The sequence below is a fragment of the Xyrauchen texanus genome, chromosome 21 (genome assembly GCF_025860055.1).
Source record: "Xyrauchen texanus isolate HMW12.3.18 chromosome 21, RBS_HiC_50CHRs, whole genome shotgun sequence".
Lineage (NCBI taxonomy): Eukaryota > Metazoa > Chordata > Actinopteri > Cypriniformes > Catostomidae > Xyrauchen > Xyrauchen texanus.
This window is the reverse complement of record NC_068296.1, coordinates 23,040,578-23,059,370: the sequence shown is the minus strand read 5'-3', so window position 1 is coordinate 23,059,370 and position 18,793 is coordinate 23,040,578. Positions and strand designations below refer to the sequence as shown.

At 39.1% G+C, this 18,793-nt stretch overlaps 1 protein-coding gene across 1 annotated transcript in view; it reads right to left on the bottom strand.

Annotated features, from left to right (window-relative positions):
* Positions 1-9,673, bottom strand: part of LOC127661808 (mothers against decapentaplegic homolog 6-like) — a 29,063-nt gene extending 19,390 nt beyond the window's left edge. Inside the window, exons 1-3 of the mRNA XM_052152704.1 lie at positions 8,121-9,673; positions 4,734-4,790; positions 3,950-4,027 (exon numbers count right to left, since the gene is read on the bottom strand). Of these exons, the coding sequence (XP_052008664.1) occupies positions 3,950-4,027; positions 4,734-4,790; positions 8,121-8,928 (943 nt within the window). The 5' untranslated portion in view covers positions 8,929-9,673. The remainder of the gene's footprint in view (positions 1-3,949; positions 4,028-4,733; positions 4,791-8,120) is intronic.
* Positions 9,674-18,793: the final 9,120 nt, after the last annotated feature.

Below are 18,793 nucleotides of genomic sequence, written 5' to 3'. Positions count from 1 at the left end.
CATGTGACAACTGTAGCATACTGAGGATCGATGTGCTTATCACTAGATCCTGTTCCTTTTTCACATCTGGTGACAAATTCCAGACGTCTTACCAGGGTGCATCTCAGCTGTAGCACATCAATGGCTTTTCTGTTAATAATTTGTAAACTGCCACTGGTTTTCACGCCCCTGCCAGCCTTTCACTCCACATCTGTCAGATACCTCATCACAGAGTGATAATACTTATTGAAAAACAATTCTACTGTTCTGCAGACAGTAGTATGGCTTACATCAAGGTCTCGTGTTGATCAAAAGGCCTAGATGCTCAGTCAACATAGAGCACTGGTGATGAGGAGACCACTCTTGAATACAGGGGCTTGTGAACCACCAAGATCACAAAAACCCCAATACTGGGAGGAAACACAAACTCACATGCATGCAGTTATACAGGAAGCAATAATGCCTACTTCAAAGTGCATAATTCTGATCTCCACACGGCCACAACAAGGAGCGAGGAAACAGGTGGGCTGAATTACAACCCAATCACAGATCCAGAATGTGACTGCGAACACACACATGCACACTTTTAGAGACACACATGTAGCACATGCTTTGACAACATACCGGAATCTTAATCAATAGCAATAGTGTAAACACAATCTGACAAACACGGTTTCTTTTAAAGAAAAAGTGATGGCCAATTCCAGCATGCGAAACAGAAATCTATAGACACCAAATACAGACAAAACAAACAGAAAAAACACAGGAGTGCACATACATCACAGAGACATCGCAGAAACACAAATATTCGCCCAGATTCCAGTATGCGATCTCACTATATATACTAAGTACATTCAGGGGGAGATTATGGAAATGCAATAAAGGGTAAGCTGAAAATCCTAATACAGCATGCTTAGAACAAACTCATTGAGGCAGCAGGACACCAAAGATGTAAAACATACATAGCCCTAGATCTCAGGCATCCATAGACCTAATTTTCCGACCACGGCAAGTTTTCTAAAATCTCGCCCTTGGGCAGCAGAGATTTTTCATCAGGCTTGTTGATATGTGTTCTGTTGCTATTGTCAGACAGAGTGGACGAGTGTTTGAGCAAGAGTTACACCCACCTAGGGGGCAAAAATCTGCTTCCCTCCCATTTTTGGCCCCACTGGCCTCACTTTTAAGAGCTTTACTAGTTCCTGCATGTGGGTGGGTTGGGGATAAGGGACTCAGGGGTGGGTGGATGGCCACATGCTTGCACGCTGTTAGATTGATTGTTTTTTCTATTTTCTACTTTACGGGTTGTGTGCTGGAGAGTGATATAGGGGTATGTTGATTTGTATTCGGAGAGGATTGCTTATGGAATTCTGTGGAACTTGTGTGGAATTCAGCAATGTGTATCAACAATTTAAACTCCATAGGATGGAGAGAACGGGACTACTGAACATTTCTGTAGAAGTGTCAATTCAATGCTTTGCATCAAAATATTTTAAGTCCAGCAGAAAAAAACAGCATGTGTGTTTTGGGGTTCTTAACTAGTTTAACCAGCTGAGCTTTGCTGGTAAAGCGCATCGCTATGTTGTAGGGCTGCATGATTATAACATAATTGTTTATAATTTTTCAAAACAAGTTTATAATTGCAGATTATTTTCTTTTTGATATTGTGATTTTGATAAATATTATTTGCATTAAAATCCATTTTTGTGGGGCAACTGTATGTCATATTCTTTATGTAGGCTACACATTAAAAACAAATGGAGAACTTTCCCTGAATTACTTTATTGCTGTTTTGTCCATCAGTAAATTAAGGTCAACTTCACATTCGCCACCTTAAGCCACGTCCACACTAATCTGTTTTCGTTTAAGAACTCTGTTGTCAGTTTGCAAAAATGATCGTTATCCAAAGTATGTAGTAATGGAGAACATTTTTTAAAGTCTCTGTTTTCGGTGGAGAAAACCTTCATTCCAGTGTGGATGAAAGGTGTAAACTTAGCTAAATTTATGCATTTTTAAATGAAAAAGTACTAGCATGGATGTAGCTAAAGGAGGCGAATGTGAAAATGACCATTTAGGTGCTGTCTTAATTTACTGATGGATAAAACAGCAATAACTTGAGTAGACCTAAAAAGAATGCTGTAATTGACACTTTCATGATTAGTAAATTAGTTAATAACCTTGATTATTTATTTGATTTACTTGTTCAGCTTTACTTTGTTGGTCCACCAGCTAAACCATCAATCCAGTCTAATATAGCGTTGACATTTTTCTAAGCTGTTTTTTAAGCCAATCCACTTCTCATTTACAGTTTGATACATGCTATACATGTCTGAGCCCACTTCCCTAATCTGTTCGTTTTAATCCAACATAGGAAAACAATAAACTTTTCTAGCTAAAATGTAACATGCAAACTAAATCCTGCATGCATACTAAAAATGGCATGATTATATACCTAAACGCAAGTCACAATCCTCACAGACCTAGTACAGAGAAAAATCTCAGTAAGCACTTTAAACATGATTTGTTTGCACAGGGAGTGTCGCCAGCCTATGCAGTGGTGGTGACAGGGTGCATGAACGTAAAGAGGGGGGTTTGCATGAAGCCACAAGCTGAGGTAGCTCCTTCTGGGAAAGGGGTGGAAAGACCTGCTCTCTCTTTGAATGCTATTTCTAGCTGTGGAAAACAAGACCTTAGCCTTTCTCTTTCAGCCACCATACTACGCATGCACAGTGTGGCTCCAGTTTTATGGGAGAAGCATGTTGATTTCATACCATTAAAGGAGAGTGCTTTGTCTCAAATCATGAGACAGGATAGGACCGTTTCTTCTCTGCTCTTGGTGTGGCCCTTTCACAGGAACGAATGGGTGAATGTGTGTGGGTATCATGTTCTGATATGTGTGTTTGTGTGTGAGCATGTGTCTTCGGATTTTTCCTTTTGTGTGTGTGGCATGTGTGCACGATCGGCCGGTGCAAATAACGTGACTGTGTGCTCGAGTGTGTGTGTCACTGTGAGCTTGGATCTTATTACAGTTTGATCCCACTCAAATATTTCTCAAGGAAAACAGAGGAGGGGAGGCAGGCTCTATGGCCAGCCAACATGGCCCACTGAACCTCTTGCTGAGCTCACAATGAGAGCTTTATCTCCACTGCACTCTCTCTGCTCCTAATGGCCTTTAATGAGGAGGAGCAAAGCACAACATAAAAACCAAATTACCTGCAAAGTTTGCTCATTTATCCAAATGCACTCCATGGGAACCCGTACAGCTTAAGATGGCAGATGGTATGTTTAGAAGTTTTCTACACTTCTCAGATTTTTTACACAGGCCCTTAAAACTGATACAAAACTACAGTAGCCCCAAATCTGGACACGTTTTGACACACTTAAAAATGTTTGAATGAAATTTCATTTAATACAAAATATCACAATAAATGGCATCTGCAAACAAATTATGCTAATGACTTTTGTTAGAACTAACTTTACTTTCACCATTCAAGTTACTTTTAGGCAAATGGTGTCAATGTGATTTTTAGTGGATGTGTAAAATTTAATTTACCAAGTACTATTTAGGGCCACTGTACAGTATGTCTATGGAATAATGGCACCCAATTTTGATTGGTAATAGTGACTTGTCTCCATTCCTGGAAAATGGAATAATGTTTCAGAATATATATGATAAAAAAGGATGTTTGTAAACTTATAATACCTCAACAGGAAAAATACATGCATAAAACTGCTCCCTCTTGCAGAAAAAAAAAAAAGAGTAAATATCTGGTGCAAGTTCACCATTACAGGCATGTAGCTTTTGTTTGAACAAAGATATTACCAGAGAAGCTCTCATGGACTGAAAAACAACAACAAGTCAGAGAACTGTATCACAAGCCATATGAAGATTCCCAAAAAAAAACTAATTAACACAGAGGTTAAGCTCAAATCTAAATTTCAGAGCATAAATATCTTAAATAAGCAGACTCACCTGAGAATTCCCCTTGGGTGACATTTGGCGAGCTGGCAGCCTCCATTTCAGTGTAAGACAGTGTGGAATCTGACAGATCTGAGGAAAATAGGCATGCCTAAGTAATTCAATCTTATATAGAGCTTATTTTGATTAACTGTGAATGTTAAATTTCAACAATAATTTTCAAAATGATGATACAACTATAAATATGTGTTATCAGGCAATTTATGCTGGTCTCTCAATTAACCATCCAAGCTTAAACCACCAAAGCATCAGTTCCAGATGGTACCTCCTCCCCACCCCACCTCCTGTCAACAGTGTGCCTGATGTTAAGCTATGGTACCGAGAGGATATCCCACAGCCCATTCGCCTTCCGAGTGCCAGGCCCTCGCAGCCCTCACAACAGACAGGGCCGAGCCTAGGCCGGCTCCAGATTGGCATGCTGAAAATGGGCCCGCCGGATATTGGCTGCAGCCTTCACTGGATCTCAGCTGGTCACTGTGCCTAATTGCCACCATTAAAATTCTTCATGTTGTTCTACATTTTGCTTCCCCTTTGGCTCTTCGTAAAGCCAGGGATTCAACCAGTGGGTGACAACTGATGGCACAGACTTCATCACAGGGGCCAGGTTATTTTGTTACACAGATTATTTTATTTAATTTGCCAGTAAATGATCTCCCATCATCTGTTCCCTCAGAATGTGCATATATTTATATGCCTTGTAACTACTCAAATAAGCACATATTTTATCAGTAACTAGGTCCAGTGTGCATGTAAAAGAGACAACAAGGCAGAAACTTACCCAGTGGCTTATGTTCTTCGCTGGGGGAAAGTCTTGAATATGGAGGAGGGGGTGACTCTAAAACATGACAAAATTATGATTACAATTGGAATTGAAAAACGTGAAGAAAAAATTTGTGCCCAAATTAACAAAAGATAATTTTTTCAACAACTAAAATCTGGGCAAACTAGGTTGGGAGACTAAGACTAAGTAGTGCAAGGTGTCTGTGATCTTCTCTACAGAAACTGTATGTTATCTGTTGGCCCACATAGAATCTGCACATGCAGAATTCTGCAGAAAGCTCCACAGATTTCCACAAAATGTAAATGCACCTCATTCACAAAGTTCTACTATTTCCCTGTCCCTTGCATGTTTGTTTATTCAACATTTTGGCTAATTTTATATGCTTACATCTATCAATATTAGTGGAGTGCCCTCAGCTCTGCTTAACATATGTAACCCAAACAAAGTCATGAATGTTTCCTCAGTTTATCAAAGCAATTTAAAATAGAGCAGCTCAGTTTAATAAATGTAATATTCTATTGCATTTATGTAAATCAACATAAACTGCATTACACTGTTTAATAAACACTATCCGTTCTAAAAACTTTAAATTCTTTATTTAAACAGGATACCTAAAAAAACAAAAACAAACAAAAAAACAAAAAACAATTAAACACCATGTATTTAAAATACTATGGAATGATGCACTGGGTATAGTATGAGAGAATCGTTAGATAAATATTTTCTATAAATGTTTTGTCTTTCTGAGACAAATCCCATCTGAAAGTGTTCAAAACATGAACCATCTCATCATAAAATGTTAAGCATACAATAATAAATAGGTACAAGTCTATTCTTTTGAGATGATTCACCATTAAATATCATATGCACTAATTGTTATTTACGATTAATACAAAAATGACCTGTGCTAGTTAGGTAATGGAGTTTTTAACTGTAGTAAAACACAAAACTACTACTAAACAAAGGAAACCATGAAAAGTTTGACAGCACAAAGGGAAAAAGTCACTGGACAAGTAACGACCTCGCCTTTTGGTTATGGAGGCAAAAAAAAAAAAAAAAAGCATAATGTGGACTGCCTCTTTAAGAGTGACGGCAGGATCCTAAACTCAGTCACACAGATAAACAGCGAGTCAGTCTGGCGCCAGTTGTATGCAAACTATATATTACCGCCACTCATTCACCTAAATAGCATGAGGGGTACTCCTCAGGAAAAAAGGCAACTTTTAAAGTGCAACTTGAAAGTGATACCATTCAGAGAGGAAACATGTTTTAGTTCATGTAAATCCTAAACTGCCTTAATCTACACAAAACAAAATTAAAGAGGTCTTTAATGCTAATCTTTATAAACAAATCCTGTTGTAAATTATTTATTGTGTGGGTGTGTGTGTGTTTGAGCCTTTTTAGCATAACAGTAGGCGGCCTCGCTAAATACACTGAAATGTTTGCTCAAACAATGTTTTGCATGATTAAATACTCACATAGGCACAGGGCAAGATCCGAACAATAGGATTTCTCTCTTTAACATTGTCTGTGAAAATTAACCTTGAAAAAAAGATGTCAAAACCATTGAAGGAGTTTAAAGATTGAGAGGGCTCTGTTGTCTATGCGCGTCTCTGCACTCCTGCCCCAATAAGAGAGAACAGAGGGGAGAGAAAGAGGGGGCTTCTGTCTCCCTCATGCGAGCGACTCTACTCTGAGCAACTCCAATAAAATGTTGAGCAAAATGTTTTGAAGTCTTAGCCGTCATAGTTTCTTAGTGTTATTAAAATATCAGTAGTATATGTGAGGATTTATTATAGAAAAACTGATGCATATGTTGCCAAATATCTCAGGTTGCCAAGTGTTTTCCTAACAGGATTGTCAATCTATCACAGGAATGCACGGAATTTTAAAATGAACGCTAGCCCGTAAATCTGCGGGATTTTACAACCTGTGAGGAGCAGTTCGCTAAATAATCTGCTTATTTGACTACTTTCTGAGTTATTTGAAAGAAAATATGTCAAATGAAAAAACACTTAAAATTTAAAAACTTTAAAGTATACTATACAATATGTATTACAATACACATGTCACGATTCGATATATTGCAATACATCACGATATCATAATTTGATTCGATTACAAATTAATTCCAGTTTCAATTCCAATTAATTTGGGTATATTTCAGTTATATACTGAAGTCTGATAATGAGCATGTAGCTCAAAACATCATGTATTTGTCACTTGGTGAGCTCATTAAAATGATTTGGAAGTAAGTGTGCCAACTTTGTTGTGTGTTTACATGATATGAGTACACAAATAGTTGAATATAAATGCCAATACATGGATCGAAACTATTGATACAATATCAAGAGAAAAAGTATCACAAAATATCGATTTTGCATTGACACAAACCTACTTTAGAGTATTGCCCACACACACAAGTGATCTTAAATTAAACGGGATTGGGAAAGAAACCACTGGTTGACTAAATTATATTATTGCTAAAGGCTTGACTAATTCAAATATAGAAATTAAGACTTAAAAATGTCTGCACTCCTAACCTCTTAGACAAAGTTTTAAGATATGCTAGGCCTGCGTTTTCATAGTTAGAGCCTCAGGATAGTTTTCCAGTCTAAAACAACTAAATATAATAACTGTCCTTGCCCATTATGGGTTATCTGTCCCTCTTACTCCATAACTTGAGGCAATCATTTGGAGAAGACATAAGCCATTGGCCAGTGGATAATTTATAAACTTTGCAGCATGCTCTAATCAGGGTCACAAATGGCATCCAAAATGTTACCTATCATCAGTTCAGCAACATCCAATAAATACATCCATTTGTAAGAGGACATGAGTGCAAAATGCCATGCATTTTCTATTAGATAAGTATTTTTGTATTTCATCGGCGCATAGCTTTCTTAGTGGTTGGTAAATAATGAAGTAGCACAAAATATAAATATCTGGCCTGGTACCTTAGGGACAAGGTGCAAAATGTGTGTGTAAATTGATATTAAATACTGAATATTAAAGGCAAGAAAAACATCAGTTATAAAAGTATCAGTTATATTTGAATCTTGAAAAGCCAGTCTACATTTCCATTTGATGGAACAGTAGAATTTTCAACAATTCCAAGCTGCTATTTTGTATCAATAACTGCAATAAAAGAATGGCACTGTACAACTGAATAACAGAGCTTCAGTGCACCCAGAGGTTCAGGTGCACCCACTGATATAATATCAGGTGGCAAGTAAAGCAACTCTAGATGATATAATGATCCAATCATGTATTATTCGCAATTACAGCTGGCCTAGTCAGTTTGACATTTTAAAGTACACAAGAAATATCAGACTTCAGCATGAGCATATTCACCTCAAAGAGCTCAGGAAAGCGAGCGCTTACCTGGCCCACAGAGTCGGCTGTAATGAAATGGATTGCAGCACACTACCGCACCGTCCTGAGCTCCAAAGCTCTTGCACTCACAGAGCGCTTTAAGCTGGGCCGTGTGCTGCAGGTCTGGCCACCGGTAGAGCTTACAGATGAGCAGCTGAGGAGGTGCCATGTGGCCGCCCAGCCGCAACTCGGTCCGCGAAACCATAACACATTCGCTCGGCATCCCTCCTTTGGACTCCACGGCTTCCAACAAAGTATCCAACGTTTTCTCTTTAAGCCTTTTCAATAGTGAGTAGGTGGCGGTCTTGAGCTCCTGCTCCATGACGGAGCGAGATTTCGTCTCCTGACTCTCCAGAGGACCGGGGTCCCGAGATGAACCAATGTTTCTCAGCACAAACTGACAGGAGCCTTGCTCTTTACCTTGAGCCACCTCCGGGCTTCTAGATCCAGATTGATGGTCCCGATCTTTAAATAAACAGCAAGTGACTGTTCTATAATCGCTGTCCTGCACTGACCGAGGGCTTCCCTGCTCCAGGACACACGCCGTACCCCCATTTTGGTCCAAATCGCCCCCTGATAAGCCACTGCTGCTCTCAGTGGGATTCCTCATACACACTTCCCCATAGTCCACGCCAGGCGATCCGCTCGGTGTCATCGATCCGAACTCCGTCTTGGGAATTTTCTCTGGGTTGGTGCCAAGCAGATCGTCCCGAGACCCCTCTCCGCTCTTGCCATATCCATCGCCCCCCTCTTTATCTGGAATCAAACGGCTTCTCCAGAGTCGCCGCACAAGACCTGAACGTTTCGTCCTGAACATACGACAACTTGACACTCAAGATGTGTTCTTATTTACGTTCAGATCTTCGCGATTTAGAACTTATTCTGAGGTCGCGAAACATTAATGTTCGCCGAACGCTGTGCAGCGCGTGCACAGCCGAGCACCGTATATTGGTGGCAAAACCACATTAGTTTTGAAGGCGCAATGTTATATTGCATTAAAATAATAATAATACAAAACACTGAACAAATGCAAGACTACACGGAAATCAAAATGCATTCATCTAAAGAAGAATGCAGTCTAGTACATGTGAATAATGTTTGTTGCAAAGTGGACCTACAATCCGATCATTTTGGATTTTAAAAGCACTACAAGTTTTAGGGGAGCAAGTAATTATTCAAAGACAGGAGAGACCGACTTCAAAGGCATTTGTCGGCAAAACATCCGACCGAAAAGCTACAATAGCTAGCGACAAACTTGCGCGCTCTCAAATGTTTTCGGACTTTGAAACACGTTCAGATCCACTCTTCGACAACGGCGCTGGTGACATGAATGAAGCTGCTCCTCAGCGAATTAAATCCATAGGCAATCCTCACAGCATTCACAATTCCGGTTGTTTTCCACTATTCCAGCGCACTCTTTTTGCAATCCCAAAATATCCTTGTGCGCCGAAAAGGAACAATCCTTGGACTTATACTATGCTCTTGGTTCCGTGTTCAGACCTGGTCAAACTGCAACCCAGATCTCTCTCTCTTTCTCTGTTTCTCTCCCCTTTTCCTTTTTTTCTCCCCTTGTCACACACACACACACACACACACACACACACACACACACACACACACACACACACACACACACACACACACACACACACACACACACACACACACAGGGCCCCCGAGGAGAGCGATGGAGCCATTGGCTGACTACCATCATGTGCTAGTCTAGACACTTTGGCGGCTCTGAGCTACACTGATTGTTGCGCAAACAAGGTTTCAAGTTTCTTAACTCTTAAAGGCGTAACATCCATCTATTTCTTTTTTCTTCACGTATCATAACTGAGAGGATTATTTATTTTCAGCAGAGAAAAAAACAGACTAATTTCAAACATAAATAAATATTCAACAAACATTTCCAATACGACGTCAATGGAATTTCCGTTGAATCTGAGCTTCGAGGAAAACTCTAGAGTTAAACTTTAAAGCTCTTCTGGTGTGTACAAATTATAAAATACAAAATAGTATACTATAAGATATATGCATAAGAACTTTGCATAATGTCCTGCCAATGCATAATAAAACGAACCATTCAAAGTCGCATGCAACTGATATTGTTTTCTCGTAATTCAGTTTTTATTTATAAGTTGGCATAGGCCTACTTGAGACCTGCTATCCACTCCTTAGGCTATATCCTTATTTAACGTCCGTCTATTGCAAGCAACTAGTCAATTTCTCGTAAAAGCAATCTTATCTGGCAAATAAATCCGATTCAGACTATGAAGTTGTTTTGTTATTGTGACACGGGCGGCGCGTTACCTGTACACGATCATTATTTTTTTTGTGTGAGCGGGAAGCGCGCGAATTCCACAGAATGACCTCATGAGGCGCGAGGGTCTCTCATTCGGGTGCGAATTCCATAGAGCATCAACAGACTGAAAGAGACATCCCTACAAAACCTTGGAATGTCAGTAGTTCGCAGGTAAAATGTAATACATTCATGTAAACACAGTGAGCGATTTAACTGTGGGCGTTATTGTTGTGTTCTTTGAATCCAATACTGATAATGAGTTTTTTTTGTAAGGCTTGCATCACGTTTTGACGTTGTTGTTCAATAGAACCACAGACTACATCAGTGAAGTCTGTCATATCCTTATCCTTAAATCGTTTCGGTACACTTTTAAACCCATCCAAAAGTTCAGTAGGCTACATCCTTGCATGTTTTTATTTGAAAAACATCTTAAATAGGCCTATTAAAACTTGAAGACGATATAACCTGCTTACGAGCGACTTTATGATGATAGTAGCTAGTTACAATCTACTTGTTGGTGGCTACTTCAACTCTAAAAGCAACTATAACGTCAAGTAGGCTACAATATGATAGTAGCCTAATCATATAAAAATAGTAATCAAAGTTAGAAGCGAATTCATTTGTAAATCACTTTTTTGTTTGCGCTTTTTCGTGTCATGTGCGCTTGAGCACACATAAAGAGTTAAAGGCTTTCGCAGGAGCAGACCGGGGCGGGGCGTCGTCTCTCAATGTATTAACTCGCTCAAAGTAGCAAAAGTTCAGCAATAACAATCAACAGTTGTTGCAATTGCCAGAGAATGAAATAAATTCTCTATTTCCCGGCAGGCTGCCAAGAATCGGAGCACAATATTTGACACGCTTATTCGGCAAGAAGCTATGTAAATACAGTCTTAACAATGGAGTTATGCTGACAGCCTTATTTATCAAGTTTTCAGGAGGATGTGCAATTAACGGAGATCTCTAACTGTCAAATCAGGGCTCTATGCACTCTAAAATGAAAAACATATTTACAAAAAATAGTTTCAAATGAGGGCTCAAACATAGAATTGAAACATTATTTCGTTTTTTCAAAATGGTAAAAAATAGAAGAAGAAATAGCCTAATTGTTTTTTTCCTACAGCCAATGATTTCATTGATATCCATAACACTTTTTGCTGTACTGCAAAAATAAAGAGCAGAGTAAACATGCACATTTTTCACATGAGATACCTTTATCCGTCAGAAGAAAAAAAGCCTAAAACTAGCATGCATTGTTTCTATTTTCTTCAATTATGTTTGAAGACACGGAACATTTTTGTTACAAATGTTCTCATATCAGGTACAGTCATAACACTGCCCACGAATGCAAACCAACCAAAATACTAATTTATAATAATATTTTTGGATTAAATCTACTTTACAAAATCAATCTATCTATCTGTCTGTCTGTCTGTCCGTCCGTCCGTCCGTCTGTCTGCAACAATATTAAAACAACCTGCCTAATATAGTGCACCAAAACGCATCTCATAATAGCATTTTGAGATTATATTCCTCTCACCACAATTGTACAGAGTGGTTATCTGAGTTACTGTAGTCTATGTCATTGCGAACCAGTCTTACCATTCTCTGTTGACCTCTCTTATCAACAAGGCATTTCTGTCCACTGAACTGTCTCTCACTAGATGTTTTTTTGTTTCTGGCACCATTCAGAGTAAATTCTAGATACTGTTGTGTGTGAAAATCCCAGGAGATCAGCAGTTACAGAAATACTCAAACCAGCCTATCTGGAACTATGCTTAATGAGGATAAAACTAAGGTCATTTCTTTTGGCTCTTCTTTATGTATCACTGACTTTGATAATCAGTTAGGTACTTTGTCTTTACTTGGAAATAGTGATTCATGCTCTTATTACATCCCGGCTGGATTACTGCAATGCCTTATTAGGGTTGCAATGGTATGAGATTTTCACAGTATGATAACCGTCTCCGAAAATATCTCGGTATCAATGGTGTCACGATGTCAACAAATACACGGTATTACACAATTACTATTAATTACTAGTGAAAACAGAAGGGTTACTTTATTTATTTATTTATTTATTAGCAAATACTTTATTATAATTGAAACTTGAAACCATTTATTTTATTGTAAAAAAAAGTCTCCCTTTTGAAAATAAAAATTCTAATTAAAAGCTAACAAAATTATAATAATAAATCTAATTAAAAACATGATAAAAAATAGCATGTAACTACAACATGTTATAACTAAAGCATGTTAGTTTATATGTTAAATTAACTACTAAATGAAAAATAACATCAGCTCTCTGATCTTTTAAAGTAATGTCCTATGATTATTAACAGTTAACATATACTGTAGGTGTTACGATCCTTGGTTGTCTGCCCCGTGTTTTCCGTGTCACCGTCACCATGTTCCATTCTGTCATTGTGCACACCTGATTCTCGTTTGTATCCTCATGTCTCTGTATTTAAACCCCGCTGTTCCTCCATTCCCTTGTCGTTCGTTGTTCCCACTGTTTTGATGTTCCCATGTTCTGATGTTTGCTCTGCTGCCTGTCTCGCCCTGTTTATCGTGCCGTGTTAATCCAGTCCGTGTTCCTTCATTGTTTTCATGTTTTAGTTTCAGTTTAGTTTCACCCTCCGTACACAGTTTTTAATAACACAATAACCATAACGCGTTGTTCATTATAAACGTGGGATTATGAATTATATTGAGAACGTCGTAACGTTATGGAAAACATGCCGTAATGTACCCTGAGTGTAAACATTAGCCACATTCATTGTGAAGCGTGCAAGCGATTTGCAAAGATTAATATAAAGGTTAATAAAACGTTACACTTACTTCTTCTGGAGGTGCAGAGGGAATATAAATAGTTGGTACCGAATCTTTTTTCAGCAGCAGCTTCTTAGCAAAACCAGCTTTATACTGACCCTCGTTTATAAAGCAGTCTGGTGAAAAATGATTCGCGCAAACATGAACGCATTGACGTTGCTCGTGGGGAATATTCCCATCGTAAACAAAACTCAGCCACTGCGTCTTCAGCGGTTCAGATTTAGGAACATCAAAATGACTGCTGTGTTCTTTATTACACCGAAGAACAGAACACCACAATTAAATCGCTTAGGCGCCATTCTGCTCCAGTGTATCAACAATGATGACAGACTATGATTGACAGCTCGCTCACGAGCGAGGGCGGGTCTGTGTTGAAACGCTGCTGTCAATCAACAATCCTGGGAGGGGCGTCCGACCGTGTGACGGCTCGATTTGAGGCAGGGTAAAATATATAGGGAGATTAAAACAAAAACACTCGATGGATTTTTATCATAATAGGATGGTTGTGTACAGGCACAGCCAACACACATTTCAGTACAATCAACTTGAAAAAGTGCATGTACCATTATATGACCCCTTTAACATACAGGCACGAAGGGACTTCAACATTTCTAAATTGCACGAATAATAAATACATATTTGTCTTTGGTTTGCTTTTGCTCGCATGTCAATGATTACTCCTCCATGTGTCAATGATGCCGAGATCTACTTTTATATTTAATTTAATCACTGAGAAGTTTTACCTGCAAAATTAGTAGCACCAAATATCACAAGCAGCCTCAAGAATGGACATAGTAGCCGTATAACACTTTTCCTTGAGCAGAATATTGCACTACAGATCACTAAGTTTGTTCAAAGGGGAAAGCGAGACGTACATGGTTGCCAGATTGCACAAAATAAGTATAACATTAGGCGGAATCTTTCCAATTTGCGCAAGTATAAATCTAAAACTGGGGGTGTTGCGTCTCTTATCTGGCAACCATGAGTTATGTCCCAATGCAAGTTAATTGAAATATCCAATGAAAAATAAAAATGCTTTTACGATAAATGAGCCGCGGGCCACATTAAACCATGTGGAGGGCCTGATCCAGCCCGCAGGCTGTAAATTGCCCATGTCTGCTTTAGCTGTTTGCGAGATTATCATTAAATCTGCTTCGGCAGTCCTAAATAGTCTATCACTTGGGCGGCCGCTGAAATTTCTTCAATGGGAGAACCATGGCATTGCTCTTTCCCTGCTGTTCCCAGTCTGAATAAACCAGTTGAGAAACACTGCTTTCACTCACACACAAACACACACACTCATGTCAGACCCCCTCGCTTCTCTCTGACATTTTCTCCGCTGCATTTGTGTGTGTGTGTGTGACACAAGTTAATGAGTCTGACAGGCAGACAAGGAGGAAAGGAGATGCGCAAGCACATGTGAGATTCTCCGTCCGGTTGCATTTATTTCTCAATACCGTAGATAAGCAAATGTACATGGTATGATAACCATCTATTTTCAAACCGTGGTATACCGTGAAACCGGTATACTGCTGCAACCCTACACCTTATATGTGGGTCTGTCTCAATCTTCTTTTTCACATCTGCAAGTAGTCTAAAATGCAGCAGCTAGACTTCTAACGGGTACCAAGAAAAGAGAGCATATCACCCCTGTTCTCGCTTCCCTACATTGGCTTACAGTTAGCTACAGAGTTAAATTCAAGGTTCTGCTGTATGTTTATAAGGCCTTGCATGGTCTAACCCCTTAGTACATTGCTGATTTACTTAAACTACATTTCTTGATCCCGTTTGAAAACCAAAAGTGATCGGGCATTTGTAGTTGCGGCCCTCAGGTTGGGGAATGCACTCCCATTTGTTGTTAGGTCTTCTTTCTCATTGCCCATATTTAAATCTAGATTGAAGACACATTTTTTCTCTTTAGCCTATAATGTTGTTTGAGAATTAAAATGGTTTTATGTGTAGGTTTTACAATGTTTTATTAGTTTGTTCTTTTTAACATTTTGGAAGTTCTATTTTATTCTAGTATTAATGTTTGTAAAAAATTGAACAGTTACAATGTTTGTTGTTTTTAAGTGCTTTATAAATAAACTGGAACTTGAACTTAACAATTATGCCACAGTCCAAATCACTGAGATTTTTTCCCCATTCTGATGGTTGATGTGAACATTAACTGAAGCTCCTGACATGTATCTGCATGATTATATGCACTGCAATGCTGCCATATGATTGGCTGATTAGATAATCGCATGGATGATTGCTGGTGCCAGATGGGCTGGTTTGAGTATTTCTGTAACTGCTGATCTACTGGGATTTTCACACAGAAAAGTCTCTAGAATTTAGTTTGAACTGACAGGGAAATCTACGTTAACTCAGATAACCACTCTGTACAATTGTGGTGAGAAGAATATAATCTCATAATGCTATTATGAGATGCAGGCTACTGCTGTTTTGGCTGCATGAGGGGGACCTACACAATATTAGGCAGGTGGTTTTAATGTTGTGGTCGGTCAGACGGTCTGTCTGTCTGTGTTTACTTATCTAAGCTTTCTGACTGAAAAAAGCTAAATTAGGGCAAAATTTGTCAACCAAACCAAATTTGTTGCTTTTTTGAGAAACACATTAACATAATGCTTATTTAAAATAACCACTTCACAAAAGGTGCACCATTTCCTGTTAATTTCATTCACATTTTGCATGTTATAACATCTCAAGTTTTCTATAAACTAATTAATCTCCACTGTGATTGGATCAGTCAATGTGAGCCCACTTTGAACATTCTTCATAAGAAATCTATTCTCCCCACTTTTTTAGCTTCACCCCACCCACTTTTTACCCTTTCAATTTTTGGACCGTTTGAAAAACATGATCACCTTGAACAAAACTGAAAATTCCAAATAAATATTTTGTCTCAAAATAAATGGAATAAAATTTCAGGGACTCTCATTCACTCAAAAATTTGCAATATTTCAAATTATTAAATGTTAGATCAAATTACCTCATAATCAACCTTTAGATATTGCACACAATGACCTCATGGATCAGGACAAGTGTTTTGGAATGTGTTGTGGTATTTTTTGTAGCTGATTAGTATTTTTGAAGGAAGTAAAATCAACAGTGACTTTTTCCCTGCCGCCGACCGTGAGGAGAGATAGGGCTCCTAGCCGACCGCCTGGGGTGGAAGAACAGCAGCTAGGACTGGAGGAGACCCCTTCAGTACCCAGAGAACACGGCGGAGAGTTCCGTTTGCTAGGGGCCGGAGGACTGCCTCCGATCCGCCCAGGGAGGCGCGGCTGGTGTACACTAGAGGGTGGAGGAGTGGCCGAGGACCAAGCTACAGCATATCAAAGAACCAGCGAGTAAGTGTTTTTTTTTTTAATCTTTCGCTCTCTCTCTCTCCCCCACTGCCGCTCTTCGTGGCCTTTTCTCTCTCTTTTTAATGTTACTTTTTTGTTTGGGGGTACTGCACTGTTATTGGGAGTACCCCCCTATTTTTCCCTACCCCCGTCCCCTCCCAGATTCTGGAAGGCAGGGATGACCTGCCGGCTGACAGGGCATAAAGGCATGACCTCCTCCAGGGAAAGGGGGTGGGTGTATATCATGCTGGGGGCTCCCCAGCCTGAGAGAGGAATGTGACAGGGTGGAGGGCAGGGGTCGTGATTTTACACACCTGGTCCGTTCTCAGGCTAATCAAGCCTCCGGGAAGGATAAAGGCCGACTGCAGATGGTGGTGCGACAGAGAGAAAGTTTACGGGCAGATGTGTGCGTTTGTGTGTTTTGGTTTATTTCTTCATTAATCTATGATTTATATTGTCAAGCCGGTTCTCACCTCCTCCTTGCAGATTAACCGCTTTACAACCACTTTGAAATATAAAGTATTCATGAAACAAGTCATTTTTATTTGTATAGCGCATTTCACAACACAATTTCAAAGCAGCTTTACAGAAAATCATGCATTAACAGAAAATGAAACAGTAATATCTATAAAGTCTTAGATTGATCATGGTGTAGTTTGATTAAATAGGTGTATAAAAATGAATAATTAAATAACAATTGTTGTGACAAGGAACTCAAAAAAAGATGTTGGTTAATCGAGAAAAATTACCTTGGGAGCAACCAGGCTCACTGTGCGGGCCAGTTCCCCTTTGGCTAACATCATGAATATAATATCAATATTAATCATGTATAGTGCAAGTTATGTTTAAAATGAGTAAACCAAGTAAGTATTAAGGGCCAGTGTTTAAACAAAGATTTTGTAACTCTATGATTAATGACTAATGTCTTTAAAGTTCATCCTGTATTAACTGCAGAAGTTCACATAGATGCATTGTCCTTTGTTAGTTGGCTGATGAAGGCTTTTGTTGGCAGTTCATTGATAGGCTATGCATTTCATTATAAGAGTGTAGTCCATCAATAGACAAAGGTGATGCAGGCAGATATCAGTGATTGGCATTGCAGTTCAACTGGCAGGTCTTTTCGGTGAGGTCTCTCCTAATTCAAGTTTCAGGCAGTGGCATATGTAGTATTCCATGTCTTATGGTTGGAGTTGGCATAAGTTCATCCCCTGAAGTTCATTGTAACAGACTAATGTGATGTCTGTCTGGCACCGGCTGCATTCAGTCATATCATTCAAGAGACACATAGAATTTAAGTCCGACACAAAGCAGGAATGGAGCTGGATCCGGCTGGCTCTGATAACCTTGAGACAGGGAAACAAATAGAATAATATTAGCATAGATGCCATTAATTTGTTTTGCAAAGTTATAGATCATGAAAAATGTTTCTGGTTCTGGCAGACCTAACTAAAGCAGCCTTATTATGAGTTTATGAATAAATTAGGTGTATGCCTGGCTAAATAGAGTCTTTAGTCTAGACTTAAACTGAGTGAGTGTGTCTGCATTACAGACAGTGTTAAGGAGACTATTCTATAGTTTATATTCTATAGTTATAGTAGGCCAGAATTTTACAATCCTAATGAACGAGATGGAATGTAGTGTGGTAGAAGGTCACTTAAGTACTGCAGAGCTAGACCAATCAAAGCTTTGTATGTAGTGTAATGGTGGCGGCCCCTGTACTAAATTTAAATACATTTTAAATGACAAAATTCTGGTGCCAGACCAGTTTAGGCCTGTCAAAATGAATACATTGCCCCAGATAGCTCTAAAAGCCACCAATTACACACAATAAAACAATAACAAAATACCAGAAATAATTAAATACACAAATCCCAACAGAACAAATATAATAATACAAATATAACATAACAATATTTCCAAGTGTGTGTGTGTGTGTGTAGTTGAGAGTTAAGGCAGTAGGAGTGTTTGTGAAAGGTGCACGCTGGGTCATGAAGAGTTTGCAATGTACCTGAAAGGCGATTGTGGGCAATACTGCAGGACGCAGAGTGAGAGTCCGACAAACAGGAATAAAGTTAGGTCAGAAGAATCATGGACACACCTGGCGCTTCCACATTAGACCTTAAATGTTTACCATCACACCTTAACCATATAGCTCTTCGGCGCTTGAAGATCAAATTAACTCATGCCACTCCACT